The sequence below is a fragment of the Oreochromis aureus genome, linkage group 18 (assembly GCF_013358895.1).
Source record: "Oreochromis aureus strain Israel breed Guangdong linkage group 18, ZZ_aureus, whole genome shotgun sequence".
Classification (NCBI taxonomy): Eukaryota; Metazoa; Chordata; class Actinopteri; order Cichliformes; family Cichlidae; genus Oreochromis; species Oreochromis aureus.
Genome location: NC_052959.1, coordinates 26274002 through 26293284, shown reverse-complemented (window position 1 = coordinate 26293284; position 19283 = coordinate 26274002). Strand labels below are relative to the sequence as shown.

Here is a 19283-nt window from a genome sequence, read left to right as displayed (position 1 = left end):
AAAAATTAAGTTGTTGTTAAAACATGTTTTATAAGCACCATTTCAAAGATTAATTGAAGATGTGTGTAATAATTTGACTTGATAAAAGAAAAATGTGGTTGAGACACTGACAGACACATGTTCTTATCTTTGCAAACCACAAACACAGTTTCTAACTAGTTCAATAACTTGCTAGAAGAAGTTGTCTGCTCCCTTATCACAAGAGGTGTTTTACACTAGATACCCTTCCTCATGCAACCCCAAAGGGCATTTGTGCTTCCAGCTGGAATCAAAGTAACGGCCTTTTGCTTGCCAAGCAAATGTGTTAACCATTACACTATAGAACCACTTGCTATGTAGTGTGTATAAAAAATAGATTAAAATACTTTTTGACCTTTTCTGTTATGAGTGAAGAGAAGAAAACAGCAACAACAGTTGAGAAAAGATTAAAATTCCAGTAGGCAAGACTGGACAGGTGATTACTGTGAGACAGTCTCATAACAGCAGGATAATAACAGCTCAGCTGCTTCACCTGCATTCCTTCCATTTCTCCCTCTGCCTTGCCTGCAAATTTTAATCTAGTAATAAACAAAACCACAATCATGCTAACACCCTTTCTGTTGTGTCAGTGTTTTATAATCACATTGACAAATTAGATTTCTGGTATTAAACTAAATAAATAAACCCACCACAATGACAAATCTTTTAATCAAGGATAAACACTGCCTCAACTTATCATGATGTCAGATCATTCTTCCTCAATTTTGGATGACGTTTTATTCATCTTTATTTATAAAATATATCTAGCCCAGAGAGGGCTGTGTATCCCTTCACTTGAAATCTAATGGTGTGTGTGTTTATGTGTGTTCAGAGCAACACATGAACCAACTGTTCACAAACTCAGTTGAGGACCTCGTAATTCTGAAGGCAACGAAAAGGTCAACTCTGTGGGTCGTTATTGGACTTTAGCTAACAATGACCCCTTCAGTGCAAGCTTGTTAACACACAGACACACAATCCACAAGGCACGCTTAACAAAGATGGCATTGTAAAAGAAGTGTGGTTGTGTGTCCGTGAACACACAAAGATATTTATGCATATGTGTGCATGGCCGTAAACACACACTCCCCCACACACATGCCCAAAGCAGAATGTGAAATATTTACTACAAAGACAAAATAACAAACCTATTTTGTAGCAAAACAGTTGCTCTAATTGAAATAACATCTCATATTCAACGTTTTATTAAGTGTACCCACTTTCCATACTTTCCTGCAGTAAAATTAAAGTTAAATATATTTGTATAGCCTTTGCATTTTACCACAGATGTCATTTGAAGAGGTTTAAATATGAATAAGATCTGCATTTAAACACCATAAAACAAATAAAATCCAAGGAATTAAAACATACTATTCATATTTTTCAGATGTGGAAAACTAAAACTTTTCTGGGACACCAGCCATTGGTTATATAATTCCACAAGCACGTTTGATTTTATACTCGGGTCACCTTAAAGGACAGAGGTGTGCAAACACCAATACCTGTGTAAGATTTTTCTGGCAGCGGCAAAGAAAACTGTAACTAACAACAGACTAACTGAAACTGAAAAAAGCACACTTTTTAAAAGACTGGGAAAAATCATTAATATGCAAAGTTATACATATATAAGTAACTGTAACTATTAACAGAGGCAGCCTTGCTCAAATCCACAGGCTTAGGAGTCTTCACATATTTATGTATCTTTTTTCGATCTTTACCAGCTTCCAGTTTTGTTTTGGCCTTTGTCCAGTGATCATTTGTGTCAATGTTCTTAATGTTTAAACAAAGCAAAACAAAATAAAGTCAAATAAAGTGGCGTTACACTACAGAGACAGAATAATTTTAAGGACATTAGAGAAATCAGTCAACAGGACAGCAGCGTAATTATAGATTCAAATTTGAAAGTGACCAAAGATTATGTGCATTTAACTTCAACAGGAAGTTAGACTTTAAAGAAAGTCGAACTTAAAGGCAACTTCATCATGATGCCTAGGTTCTGACCTAGTTGCAACCTGTGGTGCTGAAATGTGAAGCCCACACACAAATGCCAAAAATAAGAGTTCCTTAAATGGCAACTTGAGGCTCCAAAAGTGAGTCAAGTCCTCTAGAATCCCATGTTAAAATTTTACAACTAAAACAGGCTTTGCTACATGTATCCAATTTTCCCTTTCATAAGAACAGCACAGAGTGAAAAAAGCTACTTTCAGCTGCTCACTTATTCACAGGGGATCACATTTGTTTTGGCAGACTTTAACATCAGATGCCTTTCCTGACGCAACCCCAAAGACATTTGTGTCTCCTCCTGGGATCGAACTGGGAACTTTTCACTTTTTAAGCTAAGATGTAAACTACTACACTATGTAGCCAATTTTTGTGTATATCTCACCACTTTGAATTTTATTAAGGCTTAAAGTTAATATACTATTAGGACAGTAGCCACCTTATTTTTACATTACTTTGTGCTAATTAGCAGGTATCTGTGGGTGAGCGAGGCACTTGTTGATTCTATCAATGCATCCTGCTTACCAGCATTACTATTTATTTAGTACTAGGTCCAAAAAAAAAAAAACAGAAGAAAAGCAAAACTGCAACTGCACTTTTAAAACTGTTTGACATTGATTTCTACTTAATTCAAAGTCTGAAAAATGTTAAATGGAGACAACACAAATCAGCAAGGACCACAAATGTCATCAACCTTTTGACACTTTGTCAATCACAGAGCAGATAATTGAAAATAAAATGTTCATGACTGTATACAGCTCCTGCCTTTCTCCTTCCCTTTGACAGAGAGGGCCCTCCTTGCTTTTTGCCTCCAGGCATCTGGTGAAACCCTAACAGGAGTTGGCAGCTTAGAAAATCCATTGCTAATAGGCTCTATGTTTGACACAGTTTCAAACCAACTCCAAAGGAAACAGGTCACAACCACAAGCACATGAGCAAATGACAGAAGAGAAGTGGTGGTGAAGGGGGTGGCAGACTATAAATATATTTTGTTTATCGTCACACAGGCAGGTGTTAGTAGAAATTATTTTCTGCACAAAGTCATTTGTGCTGAATATAATCTAGAATTTCTGAAATTATTACTAAGAATGAGTTTCTTAAAATCTGCATCATAATGTAATAATTATCTAGAACAAAACAATTACTTTGCTTGCTTTGTTTTAAAAGTTAAATTAATGCATTTTAATTTTTAATTATTTTTTTTTTATTTTTAAGAGCCCTGGCTGGAAAATAAATTACTTTCATTCGATTACTAACCTGAGTATGTTTGGATGATTAAGCCGGTTCATTAGCTGGACTTCTCTCAACATATTAGCCCTGTTACTGCTGAGCTTGTTCATCTTTAGAGCCATAACTTGGTCTGAAGCTCGATGACGTACCTGGAAAAAAGTCAAATGAAAATGTGTTCAGTTACACTCAAATACAACCAAACACTGTCTCATCCTTCATATCTAGGGCAGATTAATCATATTCTTGTAGCAAGAAAACTATGATTGCATAATGCCTAAAATGAGCATAACAGTTAAGGCCTTGAACAGCTTGTAACCAAGCTCTTCTGCAATTATAACCAAAATAATATTTAAAAAAAAATCTGGCTCTTCAGGCAAGAAAACAGAGGAAGCTAAAAACGAAGGCAGGATATGAAAGAGAAGTGAAATGAGGTCAGTCAATGCTGACCAGCCATGACAAAGGAAACAGTCAGGTCAGTGCTTCACAATCAATTTTGTATGATTCTGCGTCAGGATTTAGTTTCCATCGATTTGTTACATAGCTGTGGCATCACACTCAATCCCTCCATGGCTGGCTGGAGACTATCCCAGCACAGCAAACCTAACAGGTCACTGGATTGTGACAACTTTAAAACATTTCCTGTTGAAGCTTTAAAACAGTACAGACCGTTTCACATAACATAGCAAGTGAAGTAATAGCTACCTTTTTTTACACTCTACTAGCATTTATTTGTCATTGACTGCAATTGACCAGCAAGAGGTGCTATGTTGGTAGCATGTTGGAATTTAAATGCCTAAAAGTCAAAAGCAACAAAGTTGAATCAAAATTTAGAAGCAAATATTTCTTTGTCAACATCAAATGTAACAAGAAAGACAGACGTATATGCAGATTTTGATTTTGTTTGTTTTTATCCCAAATTTGAAGCTATACTTTGGAGCCATTGCACACACATACACACTTTCTAAAATATCAGCAGTTCAATTTGCTTAGTATATTTAATATCTACTGAAGGAAATACAGATTATTTTATAGATTCCTGTGGTTACTATTAAAGGTAGAAAGCCCCAATGTGCCTGTCTAGACATCAGCAGACCAAATGACTAGGACACTGTATGCAAATCTATCTACCTACACATGCAAACTCTTTCCTCCCATCACAAGCATTTAAAAAGCTTTTAAGAAAGTCATTTTAAAAGTCTAAATGAATCCTGTATCTAAGGAGAGATGAGCTTCAGTACATAAGGCAACTATTCAAATATCATAAGCTCCAGATGAGGTGTTAACTGTGGGAAATTATTCATAGATGCATGCAAAACAGACCTGCTAACTGGCACATTAGTATAGCAGTTATGCTATCATTTATTCTGCTGCAACTTAAACCAACACTTAAAAGACCATTTTAAACTGCACAGTGAATAAAAGGTTTCAGTGCCGCTAATGTCACTGTATGAGCCATTGTGCATTCTTTGTTTGGTAAAACATGAACCATTACAAGAACAAAGGTTCACCTGTCACATATATTGGTTTGTTTTGGACACTGACTCAATACTGGATGCTGGATAAATGTGGTTTGTTAGTAAAAGAGTTTTGGTCACTTTTAGTTGTGCATACATTTTTAAAAAGCGCAAACAAGCACAAACAGATTCGATTCAATGGGGATACAGTCCCAAAAACACTCTTATATTGACTAAAAATAAATAAAAGGCACATTTATGTCATCTTATAGCAAGTATCATCCAATACACAGCCACTGTGGTATCCCATCAGCAGGATGGGAAGTTGACAACACGGGCAAAAATCAATGTGGATTACACAGGCAACATTAACAATTAAAGGAAAGTATACAGAATAACACCGGTTTCTCTGCACTGCAGGTTCATTACTTAGTGCAAGATGATCCCTATTATATACAATGCATAAACAGAACTTCAAAAAAGGATAATGAACTTGAATTTAGTCTGTGAGAGTTTTCTGTATCAACTTCTCTCTGTGTCTCACACATGCACAAACAAAAATGTCTCTGTTCAAGTTCAAAGGAGTGGGCGTGGCTAAAAGAGCCGACAGTCCCCACCACAGGACAGCAGAAACAACAGATGGCCACTCCTCTGAAGGCCTCCTCCCCCACATCCGTCCGACCCCCAATTCCTCACTCTTCACATCCCCCCATCTGCAGTTATTCCTCATCCCCCCCTTTTTCTCCCCTCTGTGGGCTCCAGCAAATCATCATGCCCAAGTAATCATCAAGTCTGTAGGGGTAGCATTTTTCCCCCCCTCTCCCATCTTCCTTTCTAGTGTCTCCCCATTTTTCCACCTCCCTTCTCAGATGGAAACCATAACCCTAGTGTCTGTCGCAAACCCTTTACCAACCCCCTGCCACCCCAAAATAACTCAACCTCTAACCAATCCTTACACCCCCCTCCTCTCCCTCTCCTCTGCAGCCCTCATCCTCGCCTTCCTTTGTACTCAGTAAACACCTAAAACCTCTTCTGAAGCACCACATCCTGTTCATCAGTCTTTCCACACCACCCCAGCATCCACCAGAATCCATCCCTCCTCTTTAAACTCCTCCTTTTGTTCCTTTATCTGTTCATCATTCTCCTTGAGCATGTCATCACTAATCTATCATTTCCACTTTCTTTTCCTACAGAGGACAAAAAATCTCTGGAGAGATTCAAGTTGAACCTACATTAAATGGCAGGTCAGAAGCAATTCTGCTAGCAAGAGCATCGAAAACTTAGACAGAGCAAGAAAGTGTATTATACAGAATCTTTGTACAGGAATTTAACACCATCTGCTCATCTCCAACACCAACAAAAAAGTGAAGTTCAATGAATTTTCTATAGCAGCGTAGAAACAAAGTGAGTAATGTTTATCTCACAGTGATTATGCTTGTTTCCCTTCAATGAAACACACTCCAAATGTCTCTAAAATCATTCATTAATGGTGTTTGCTTTGTTTATTTTTTGTTTGTTTAATCCACTCTTTAGCCCAGTTGCAGCACTGTGAGTTATGAATAACTTACAGGGATTTTACACAGATAACGTGGCATGTTTCTGAGAGCTGCATACAAAGTATACAATGGGTTAGAATAGTGCTGAATAACAGCACTTTCTACAAGCTTAATGTGGTTAATAAAAAACAATTACAATATGCCTAGATCTGCTCCAATACAAATCTTCTGGATCAGCTTGAGCTGTTCCTAACAACACACACGTCACTCAAACACCATTGGCTGTCAGACACCAACAACACTATCATCAATCAGCCCACCCAGGACACAATGGAAACCAAATGTCAAAGCAGGTCATCTCCACTGGAGGTCTCATGTTGCATACAATGCAGTACATGGCAAATCCTCCTGCTCTAAGGCCAAGTTGAAATTCCAATACACAAAAGCTGACAAGGAAAATTAAATTATAATACAGTCTGATAAATAAAATAGAGTGAAATAAAAGTCAGCCTTAACTTGCTTAATGAATAAGATAACAAACCCCCAAGTTGTCACCTTTGTCTTCTATGTTAACCCTTTAAGAAACAAGAGATCGGTCTTTATTGTCTGTCCACCCCAAGGAAGAATGCATCTGATGATATACTAAAATAAACACATTTAAACATTATTAGGCCATCATCATTTATTTCTAATATATGCAACCGGGCTCTATTCCTAGATGAGCAGTCACACTGCTTATCTAAACCACAATGAGTCACGCAAAAATTTGTAACTGTCATGGTGGATTAATAATACAACAGACCGAAAAAAAAAGTTTCTTCTGCTGCAGCTTCATTTAGCAGAGCCTAACTAATAATGAGACTGGGTGCAATCGAACCACAAAATAAAACTATGTCAGGCACCAAGGGTGAAGAATTCAGCTGAGGTCAAATCTGACACTCTTGCTTGAGGTATGAAATGAGGCAAGGTTATAAAATGAGAAGACACTGAAAGAAAAGACTGAACCTGAGAAAAGAGTGAGGTAATATCTGATCTCTACACACCCTGAATACATCAGAGAAAAATCCTGAGCCAATCCACTCGCGGGAGAAGTCATCAAGGCGTGTAAGACAGGAGAAGGCACTGATGAGGGCTCGGTAGGATGATGGGGAAGACACCTGGAGAACACAGAAAAAGACATGTTTGATGAGCATGTTGCGGGACCATACCACAACTTTGTTTGGGCTGAAGAGGTTGTCACAAACAGTTTCTGAAAAAAGCCACTAATCTATAGCTAAGTACAGACTACAACACTGTACAGGTTATAATTACAATGTTGTCCGAGCTCTACACTGGCTTTATATTGAGTTGTAGAGTTCACACGAGCCCTGTATAGTGTATAACATGTGACAATTTTAAACTAAAAACCAACCTGCAAAGGTGGAGCCATTCCCATCTCACACACTCCTACCCCTCCGATATCATCTCTGTTCTCATTGAGGTGTTCAGGTCGTGTAGGGAACCCAGCAATGGAGTTGCGTTTATTCCGTTCCATGGTGACGTGAATGACGGTGATACCAGTGAGGGTATTATGGGTGTTTTTCTGTAATGTACCCGCATGACAAGTGGACTGGTTGGTTTTAGCGGAGCCGAGGGTTTCACGGCAGAACAGTATTTGCACAGTTTGTGTTGCGGGAGAAAATATATCACACACATAGACTTCTGTTTCTGAATCTGAGCCCAAGAATTTTCCAAGTAATCCAAATCATCACTGCTTGTAACTGAGAACTTCGCCCAGATAAGGATTTCACATGTTTGACAGAGGTATGGTATATCCCTGGAGACCTGTAGAAAGAAAGAAAGAAGAAATTTAACGAGTAAGCCCCATGGCAGACTTCTTTTTTTCTTCCTATGCTGCTGATTGAAGTTGCCATCGTAGCCAATGAGAGGTATAAGCAAATTCAATTTAAGGCTTTAATATTTATTACCACTTTAAGTGAAACATAAAATGAACAGTAAGAAAAATTTTAAGTGTTTGAATGAGTTTAAGCAAAGTGTCCAAATGACAAAAATATTGTTTTCATAAAAAATATCTCATTATCTCCAGGTATCAGTCTAGATTCTGATCATTTTTGTCAGGTCACTTGCTGTTAAACTTCAATTCCCAGTGACTCAGCATGCTATAAGCAAATTCATCATTTTTCAGTATATTTAAAATGGTCCTTTTGATATTTATGGTCCTTTACATTATTATTATAGAGCAAGAACTTTTTGATGCAGTCATGTCACAAAAACAAAATGTCTAGAGAGTGTCTGAGACTAAAAAATAACACATTTAAGACCTATGCAAACTGAATTTAAGTCAATTCAGTTCTTTTACTATAACGTTTTGGTATTGAATGTGCCTCTGGGACATTTTACGGCTCCTTATTGACCAGCAGTCTTACACATTGTCCTAAACAATAAAGAAGGAGCAAGTTACAATTTCATGTTATTCTAAAGGTATTTAAAAGCAAATGCAACTATAGACCGGGTCCTGTCTCAGGAGGGACGAGACAAGCCAATATTACTCAACAGGCTCAAATGAAATGGCTGTAATAGGGGCCCATTGTCCAATTATGGGAGATTAGCCAAGGAATAGCTCAGGTCTTGGACCTTTCTGCCATCCAAAACAAAGTCAGCAGGGTACAAAGGCGAACAGGAAAGCACGTCTGCAGCTAAAGGTCTTTAAATGCCTGTAAACAATGTGGCTTTCATATCTTAAGAATACTTCATGCTAGAGGAAGATTTCTTTAGGTGATAAAAACATGTTGAGCCACCCTATAAATCTTTCCCTGTAAATGCTGAAGAGTACCCAAAAAAATGCCTTCCTTTGCTTAAAGTCATAAGCAGAAAATTTCCACTCACTGTACATTTCCACTGAAGACAGTTTTGAGATCCTATGTCTCAACAGCAAGTGAAAGATTAACCTGATGACTGAGCATCTTATGTGTGCTGAATAGAACATACACCTTTAAATAAGAACAAAGTTCAGTGAGAAATAATAACCTTCACGCAGCAAATTGCTTGTGACCTGTTAATTTTAATGTAATAAAGAAAGAAGCATCCAATTATAAACTGTTTGCCAGCTGAATTTAAAGATAATGGACTATATTGTCTATAACAATTTAAAAACAGGTATAACCTGCCAAGAAATTATGCTTTACAAGTATTTGCCATTTCTTTTCCAACAATGTCCTCCTACTTGCAAACAGAAGATTATAGAAATATTGAAATAAAGGCAATGTGACCTGACAGCATGATTTACAAAGGTTCAGTTCTGTCATTTGGGTCAACTAGTCAACCATTACTACTTCTAAATGTAGGTTCGGCTGTGATTCTGACTTTTGTTTTGGGGGTTTTAACTTCTGAGTAAAGTTTAGGACCCGTTTTTTCCCCCACAATGTTGGACATTAACAAAAACAAAAAAGCTGCAGAAGTCAAGTCACCTCAAATAGAGGTGAACTGTCACCACCATGCTGATGTAACACTGCATTAATATTACTAGGGTTGGCTGGAGTTTGTTCCATTTATCCATGGAAGTCAGAAATTAAAATGATTTTTGAGTTTGGTTTTATGGATTGAATGTGTTCAATCCATAAAACACATTGTGAAATAATTTGAGTTATTTCACAACCTCAAGTTTTGCCACTAGGGATTTTCTGCTTTCATATTTAAAGATGTCTGCATCTAAATGACAATACAAAAAAAATGATGTCAGGTGCAACAGGTAGCAATAATCCTAACTGTATATAAAAGTTGGCCAATCATAAGCCTACAAACAATAACACGGGGCACAGTCTGACGCAGGCATACACTATTGATGTCGCAAAACAAAACTGTTGTTTCCCTTGTCCACACAGAAAGGTACCTGATGCCAATGTTGCACTTTCATTTTTCAGTGTTCAATGTTTTATTGCTACAATGGCAATAAAGATTCTGATTTCTGACTTGACATCTGCTTTGTATATTGTTGACCATCACATTGATAAGCTGAGATAGTAGGTTGGTGTATCAGGGTCTGCTCTGGGGTAGTTCTCTTCAGATGTGTCTGAATGATTCTTTTCTGCAGCTGCTTCTAAGTACAGGTCATGCTCCACTTCTCTTGCCTACAAGTTCTTTATTGTTTCTGTTATACCTGTTAGCCCTTCTGCACATTTTTAAGCACATTTAGGAACATTTTTATCACTGTTACCCTTGGAACATCTATAGGTTGTGTAGTATGTCGCTGAAAGTAAAATTAAGTTGCATTGGCTCCCTGTTAACTTCAAAGTCCATTTCAGATTCTGGTATTAACTCTGCATTGACAAGCACCAGGGTACATCAGAGAACGTTAACACCAATATATATCCCCACCAGGTGTCTGGGGTCATGTGATCAGGGCCTGCTGACTGTGCATCAAACAAAGTAGACAGAGCTTTTGCAACAATTGCCTGCAGACTCTGGAACTCTCTCCCTCTGAAGCTGAGATCTTTGGACTCATGATCTCATAAAAAAAAAGAAAAAAGCTCAAAATGTGAAAAAAAGGTTCTGAACTAGTGAATATACAAAAAATGGACATCTAATGTCACTTTGGGTTTCAGGAAATTGTAACGGGTATTTTTAACAAAGACTTCACCCTTACTCTCATCCACTTTTGCTATTTTAGAAACGCTTGCATAATGTTGCACCAATGTGGAAATTTGACTTCAACTTCTTCCCTGATGTAAGAACAGAACGTAAACAAAGACTAGGTGTTGTGGTTAAACGATTCCTTTAAGTACGGGTTCCAACAATGAGCTCATACGTAGAAGTCGGACTTCACATTATCGCTAATACTATAAATACTGTCATTATGTACTCTGGCCTTTCTGTGTTTGAGAGGAATAATGACAAAAGCTTAAAACAGGTGCAGTGTTTTAAATGAATATATTAAAGAGGCCCATTAAAGCAAAGCAGAAATGCAAAAGTCAATGTTGGGCCCAGATGAGGTTTCATAAGATCCTAAAAACAGCAGTGACACTAGACCCTTAAGAGAGTTGCTGTAGTCCTACTGGACAATTTCTGAGATCATTCTCTGTCCCAGCCACATCCTTAAAAGGCTTTTCATCCTCCTCTTTCTTTTTTTTTCCCCCCCTAACAGTGACACCTCATTTTACGCCTTGCTGAAACAGTACGGCAGGAATAAAAGTGGCTGTGCCAAGAAAAATGCAAGCCACAAGTACCAGGCCCAAGCGTTCCTATCTAATTTCAGTGGGGTTTCCGTCCAAGGCCAAGAACACAGATACATCACATCTATTCTGTATCTGAGTAGACAAGAATAGGCCAGCAAGTAGAACATAAATTCTCCCTATATTCATAACCGAGAAGCAACAGAAAAAAGCTTCTGCATTCACACACCCACATCAGTGGTCAAAGCTGCCCTAACTGACTAAATAAAAACTTCCCATTCTCACAAACACTTCAGACACGCACATGATACTTGAAAAAGCCTAATGTTCAGTGGGTGGTTAAAAAAGGATTTTCAGTCAGAATGATTATTTTATATGCAAAAGATGATGACAACCATAGTAATAATTTAAACGCCTACTCATTAGGTAAAAATGAAACACACATGATTCAGGGTCACTTCCTGGCAATAAAAAAAGAATTCAATTATGGGGAAAACAACCACAGCTGCATAGTATAATATGACTTAGTCCAATTAAAAAAATAAGATCATACTACAGAAAGCTGTAATTTTAAGCAATACGATAACCCTCTATCACACTGGAAATGATAAAAAGAAAATGTAGGCAAACCAACAGAGTTCATAACTATATTTGTTTCCAAACTATACCCTGTTGCCTACATATCCAAAAGGCGTGCACTTAAAAAACACCACACTAAAGACACTCTACGTGGAAAAGGGTGGAAATTTCAAAGGCAGACTTTTTCTTAGGGCCTGTAAAATGTGGCTTGTTGCTACTCTGAAACAGATGGGGCATCACCAAAGCAGCCTCAGGCCAAATGTTTTAACAGTAGTTTGGGGGCCTGAACACCATGCCACTGTGTCTCAGTGGACCAGAGACTAATAGAAAATGTCAGCAATAAATAAAAGAAAAAAAAATACTTAAGTGATGCTCTAATGATAGGTTTGTAGCTAGGGTTAGTGTCTCTGAGGAGCGAGAGGAATTAAATGGGCGTGAGTGAACGTGTAAGAGTCTACATACACATTTCTGCAGTGAGCACAGACCTGTTCTTACTACATTCAAACACAATGTAAAAGTTATGATAGTCTCTAATGATAATTTCTGTAAACAATTTTTAGAATTTCAGTAATCTGATAGGCCCTTTCTTTGGTGAGTTGTAGATACCAACTCACTGGAAAAAGCCATGCAAAAAATTTAAACAAGGTCAAATTTAACAAAAGAGAATAGCATCATATCTGACCACAATCTATTACAGAATACGTGAGCCTATGCATACCTCTCATTCTTCAAAGTTTTGAAATAATGAAACAAACCCAGGGGAGAGGCACCATGGAGTGGAGGAGAAAAAACTACTTTATATACCTGAGAGCCATAAACAGCACGAGCGAAGGGAAAAAAGCATGATTCATATCTTATGAGGTATAAATAATATGCTAAATAATGAACTTCTCGATCAGCATTTCTTCTGTTATTTTAAGTGTTTTTTTGGCAGCGACAGAAATGTAAACAAACCACAGAAGAAACAGTCAGCATTGGCGTGTGCTCCCCTCGAGTTCAGCTGACTCACCTGTTTTTATTTCATAGAGGTGTTTGCAGTAACAGTGCAAACTCGTTTTCGTGTCTTTTACCAGGTGCCATTTGCCGAAAACGTCCAATTAACGCCAAAACAGCAGGGCTGGGAGCGAGGCTAGCTTCGTGACTAGCGGACGGGCTAGTTTATCAACAAAACTGGAGCTGAGCAGAGAGCTAACAGACATTAGCCCCTGGATCCTGCAAACACACACAAAACAAGAAGTTTCTCGTCCCGACGATTGAAAAGTCCAAATTCCCAAAGGCTCAAGGGTCACAATCAATTCAGAGACTGCTTATGTTGTCCTTGTATCCACAAATGACCAAATGACCGTGTTTTTGTACCGCCCGGGATAATATTTCAGTCGATTGTTGGTGTTTGACAGCTCCGTCGTCTTTCGTCTCTCATCCAAGTAACTCCCACTGGCCCCGCCTACATTCGACTGGCACGTCTACAAGCCAATGAGCACGCGGAAATTTGCGCGAGCGTTAGTTAACTTGTCAGAGCTGTAAAATGAGAGAAACATACCTATATACCTAGATATACAATTTTTAAGTTCATTGCTGATGATTCCATGACAACAATTTCACCCTTATTTATTTAGATTTCAAAGTATTTCTGAACTTTGAATTGCCCAGTAACTAGTATTAGTTTGTTTTTTTGTTTTTGCTGACAACTCCAGCAACCCCACTGCTTTTGTTAAATCCATCCCATTTTCATGTGACATTTTATTGGTTTATTAGTCAATAAACACATGTGATACGTTAAGACTTCTGATCTATTTTGTGTGGTCACATTTAAAATCTGGCATATATTGCCTGGTAAAATAATCACAAACTTGAGCACCATATATTTAATAAGCCTTATTTATAATGATTTTTTTTTTTTTTTTGCTCGCAAGGTGCTTTAACGCCAGCTTTTATGACCTCTCGTGGAAAAACAGCCTCATCTAGTGGAGAAAATCAGTCAGCACTTCTAACCAAGCTATATCGCTCACAAAATCAAGAAACAAGCGGCACACCTGAATTTGTTCTAGATGACATTTTCTAATATCTTTCAAAGAAAAGGTCTGTAGTTATTTGCACACGATGGTAATGTTTGAATAGGCGCTGATTGCTTTTTAGAACATATCTCAGCTACTCCTGCGTGTCCTGATACTGTCAGAGTAACAAACAGAATCTGAACCGCATAACAAATGACTACTACTGACTACTAAGATGGGTATAGGCCACTATATATATATATATATATATATATATATATATATATATATATATATATATATATATATATATATATATATATATTATATATATATATATGTATCATATATATATATATATATATATATATATATATGATTATATATATATCCATATATAATATATATATATATATATACAAACATAATTTATTAATAATATATATATATATCTATATATATATATATATATATATATATATATATATATATATGATATATATATAGCTTTATCTCCCATATATATACTGAATATATATATATATATATTCGTTTATTTAATTTTTTATGTTCTGTGATTATTTTTCCAGAAATATCAAAAGACAAACAGAATTTGTTAATAAATCTGGATCTAAAAGCCACTGATATTTCTAGCTTTTCTCCCAAATCTACTGAATTCAACTGCTGAAGGTTACTGAGTCCTTTGATGAGTGCGAAAGTTACTCTGCTTGCTTTGCTTTGTCAATATGTTCACATTCAACATTTGTTATTATAATTTTTTAATTGTAAACTAATAATTGCGTGAAATATTCATAGTCAAGACCCTACTTAGACTCTAGCTGACCTCAGTTATTCAAGAATAGATAACACATGTTGTATTATAATGTAATCCAATATAATAAAAAAAAACAATAAATATACAGATGATTTCAACCCTGTATTTATTACAGACAGCAAAACTGCTTTTGTTTGTTTATACAGTTCATTTAAACGACCAAACACTGCCACACTTCATTATATTTATAGCGCTGGTGAGAAAGTTTGACCCATCAGGGGCACCGTAAACTCTCAGCATCACGTGAGCACTCCAGTTTCCTGTTGCTATTGTATTACACTTCCATATTTTTCACCTCAAAGAGCGTCTGTGATGTAAACTACCGCGGTGAGTTCGCTCCTTCTGTGTGATCTGTCTCCACGCACCGAGTCCGTTTAACGTCCTGCCTCGTCCTTACAGTCCAGCAGAGCTGCTGATCGCGGGGAAAATGGCCAACAGTGTAGCTTTCCAGAGCAAGTTAACCTCGATCATGGAGATGCTAACTAAAGCAGCCGTGGTGGAAATCGGCAAACTGTGGGAGGACGGCTTCGCTTTGGTCCAGGTCGAGCTTCGGAGGAGAGAGATTGAAATCGAGGCTCTGAACAGAAAGTTGTTGTTGATGGAAAAGGAGCGGTTAGCAGCTCGGGCTCAGACTGCAAATAACTCCTCATCATCTTTTTCCAAGAGAGAGCAGCAGAATAAGCTGCTGCCGCCCGCCGGTGATGGTAAGAACAACCGCGGCAGAAACAAGGGATCAATAAACGATATTTGTCTTAAAACACACAATTTAATACCCCGTGGATGAAAAAGTCCGTTTGCAAAATATTTGTAACACACTGTAATGTTTGTGCACATATGAGGACGTGTTTGTTTAAGTACAGCGTTTCCAAACAATTATATTCTCCCCTATTTAACAATATAACAACTATATTCTCTATACCGCACCTTCTATTTGTAAGTGTACACAGGAGGAGTTTTTAGCACATCTGTATTGTTTAACATTGCAGCTTAAAACAGTGTCAACTCACAGTAATGTCAACATTGGGTTTAGAAGGAGAGTAGTTTCTTTCTTGCTCCTTGGCACAAACCTGCATGACTTAAGTTTGATGATGAAAAGAAGCCTGATGATAAATGAAAGTTAATACACACACATACTCATATACACCCACTTACACTGTTACTTGTTGTAAGCCTGTGAGAATAAAAATGTTTTAAGTTTGTTTAGGCACAGTTGTAATTGATAACAGTTAGCTCCTTCCAAAGGACAGGACCACAGCAACTGAAAGCACCTTCAGCACACTTAGATCTAATTCTGGGAAGTGTTAAAAGATCTGCACCTGCCTGAGAGGTCTAATCGGATTATAAACACTGAGTAAGCCGGAGATGTACAGGAAGGGGGTGGGAATCATTGAGAGCTTTATGAACTAATAGAAGGATTTTAAAGGTAATTCTGTGTTGAACTGAGAGCCAATTAAGTGACTTCAGTACTGGGTTATATGGTCAAATTTCCATGTGCGTGTACGGATTGGCTCCTGCATTCTTAACAAGCTGAAGTCGTCCTATTGATGATTTGGATAATCCAGCAAATAGAGCATTACAGTAGTATAACCTGCTTCATATAAATGCATGGGCCGAGATTCACTTTGAGATAGGGTTTTTTAACATTTGATGTGTTTTTGAAGCGATAGAAGGCAGTTCTGGTGGCCTGATTAATATGATTATCAAAACTGAGATCACTGTCCAAAATGAGGCCAAGGTTCCTGACTTTGTCACTGGATCCTGATGTACACCTCTTTTACCTCCAGTGGTAAAAGAGGTGTATATCAGCATGGTAATGATCCACAGAACACAGCCAAAGTTACACACACCGGGTTACTAAAGAAGAAAAAGGTCAAAGTATAAGAAAGAAAAAATGTGCCTAAAGACTGGCAAAAGATCCAACCTTTTTGAGACACATCACTGCAGTCACATTCAAAATAAACTAATATTTTTATGAATTAGTAAAATGTCTCAGTTTTGTCTGTTGATGTTTTCTAAGTTATGCCTTGAATTAAAAAAAAGTGGTTTATGAGCTTGGGAAATCATTGCAGTCTCTTTATTTGCATTTTACATCGTGTCCCAAAGGTTTCAGTTTTGGGTTTGTAGATAACAAACGGGTCTGTGTTCACTAGATTTACCTAATTTGTCAACAGGCAGAAAATCTTTTAAGTGACTTTTGCCATTTTGTAGGAAAACTTGCCAAATATTTTCTACTGCCAGCTTTTCCACTGTGATATGATGATTTTCTTAGTGATATGTCATTGTAGTTGGCTTGACTGTCCCTGCAGCTAACAGTCATTAAAAGCGTCGGTGTATCTGCTTGTTACTTAAGTCAAAAAGTTTCCCAGTGTTCAAAGTCACATTTTCAGACAGCGCTGTAATGAAGCAGGTGCATGTTATTTGGGTACCTTTCTTTATAATTCACAGTATTTGCTGCCTCTATTGCTGAGGCGATTAATTAGAAAGTTAACCTGTTTAAAAAAAATGACTTTTTAAGAGAACTTTGATTTTCCTTAACAATTTAAACAGTCTGCTGTGTCCTTTCAGGGCCTACGATAGAATCGGTCCAGACCTTGTCTTCGGATCAGAGCGTGAGAGATAAGGTGGATATTTCACCAAATCAGGGAACGTCATCACCTCCTCAAACAGAAGAGAAACACAGTGAGCAGCGCAAATCTGACAGTACGGGCAAAGATGACGAAGACTTAGTAGTCAAGCTAGAAGACGAGGATGACGTCCAGATTGTGGAGCAGGTTGTGGACTCGGATCACAGCGTTAACAGTGGAGCAGGTCCCCACGAGATGAATCTGAACCACCAGCCTGCTGAGGTTGTAGAAGAGCAAGAGTCGCAGCAGTGGCTGACTGTTTCGGTGGGAGACAGCGACACTGCAGATGACTCGGAGTGCTTTTTCGAACCAAAGCAGTTGTCTCAAAATCTGGACTCCGAAATCTTGCTCATTCAAAATGCCTTGGACATTTTCGATAATTCAGCAGAGGGAGCATACTCGGACAGGTTTATGAGGGACAATGAAACGGTTCAAGGTGCATCAAGTAAATCAAGGGCTCCTGTGACTTTCAGCCAGTCTCAGCCAAGTCAACCTATAGAAGCAATAAATCACTCAGAGAGAGGAATGTCCATTAGATTCCTCTCAGAAAAACAGCAACCACAGACTAAAAACATGTCGACCTTTAACACAGACAACAGACTCTTTCATTTAAACGACCCAGAGTTGCACAAAACTATAGCGGGGCGCCGCATTAGGGAGAAGTGGTACATCTGCCCGTTCTGTGGGAAGAGCTTTGATCGCATCAGCCACCTCGAGATACACCAGCGAATTCACACAGGAGAGAAACCGTACACATGCGACACGTGTGGCAAGTGCTTTTCTCAGAGGAGTAACCTTCGTACTCATCAAAGGACTCACAAAGAGGCTCTCACACAGAACGCAGTTTAATTCAGTAGATTTTGAAGAAAAGCTAGAAATATCTAAGTGGCTTTTAGATCTAGATTTATTAACAAATTCTGTTTGTCTTTTGATATTTCTGGAAATATAATGTAGCAGACTGATTTAACTGTGCCCTCTTTTTGTGAAATAAACAAAAATTTTGACACAGCGTGGCTTTTAAGAACTGAAACAGGAACATATGAACTTTTAAGAACTGAAACAGGAACATATGAACTGCCAGATAACAGAGAGCATCTAACCGCTTAACACACCTATGACAAAAGTACTAAATTGGTTCATACTAAGGATGTAAAAGAGGACCTTGTTGGTCACCGCATGACAGCCTAAATTGTGTGTTTGTGATACTGCTTTAGCAGAAAATTACTGAGATTATTTCAGTTTCCTGTTAGCAGAGAAAAAAACATGTTGTTCAGCCTTGCACTGCAGCTTAGATGTTCATGGGTCAGTCGAGTTAAAATGTTCCTATTCTGAAGCATCTTTAACTTCCAAAACATTCAGTTACTTCCTCCAAAGTTTTTCCACAGGATCCAGAGCCAATCATGGTAGGAGATGTAGACCTTGTAGCCCTAGGCTTAGGCCCACCCCGTACACACTTTGCTTGTTCACTCGGAGGGTCAGAAACATTAATTGTTGTTCTAAACCTAGCATTAGCATTAAATAACGCCATCTAATGTAACATCAGCCTTAATTCAGGTTTATCAACTCCATTACTTTTACTTACAATAAAACATCATTTTTGTCTGGTATATGGAGGGACAGGTACTTTGAGCTGCTCACTTATTTTCCAACGGGTCATCACAGTGCAAGTTTGAACTGGCACCAAGTTTACAGCTGCCATCATGACAAAAGACTCCCTGGCACAAAGAGTACACGAGCTTGTAATTCTCAGAGGCTGGGTTTTGGGCTCAAAACAATTGTAAGAGAATTTAACATATACCACAAATTTTATATATCCTTAGGAACAAACTCCACATGCTTACAGATATGATTTCTATATTCTTTTTTTAAAAGCCTTTGTTATTG

At 37.8% G+C, this 19283-nt stretch overlaps 2 protein-coding genes across 3 annotated transcripts in view; one reads left to right on the top strand and one right to left on the bottom strand.

Annotated features, from left to right (window-relative positions):
• The window catches only part of tesk2 (testis associated actin remodelling kinase 2), a 32440-nt gene extending 19055 nt beyond the window's left edge, over nucleotides 1–13385 (bottom strand). Inside the window, exons 1-5 of one of the 2 annotated variants that reach the window (XM_039601987.1) lie at nucleotides 13290–13385; nucleotides 12956–13158; nucleotides 7611–8023; nucleotides 7243–7356; nucleotides 3277–3398 (exon numbers count right to left, since the gene is read on the bottom strand). In XM_039601987.1, the coding sequence (XP_039457921.1) occupies nucleotides 3277–3398; nucleotides 7243–7356; nucleotides 7611–7733 (359 nt within the window). In that variant the 5' untranslated portion in view covers nucleotides 7734–8023; nucleotides 12956–13158; nucleotides 13290–13385. The remainder of the gene's footprint in view (nucleotides 1–3276; nucleotides 3399–7242; nucleotides 7357–7610; nucleotides 8024–12955; nucleotides 13159–13289) is intronic. The other variant, XM_031748184.2, reaches the window with a different exon arrangement.
• Nucleotides 13386–14979: 1594 nt separating this feature from the next.
• On the top strand, nucleotides 14980–18402 carry LOC116326785 (zinc finger and SCAN domain-containing protein 22-like). The gene is made up of 2 exons (XM_031748203.2): nucleotides 14980–15479; nucleotides 17341–18402. The coding sequence occupies exons 1-2, from the start codon at nucleotides 15203–15205 to the stop codon at nucleotides 18246–18248; spliced, it is 1185 nt and encodes a 394-aa protein (XP_031604063.2). The 5' UTR covers nucleotides 14980–15202; the 3' UTR covers nucleotides 18249–18402.
• The last annotated feature ends 881 nt before the right edge of the window (nucleotides 18403–19283 follow it).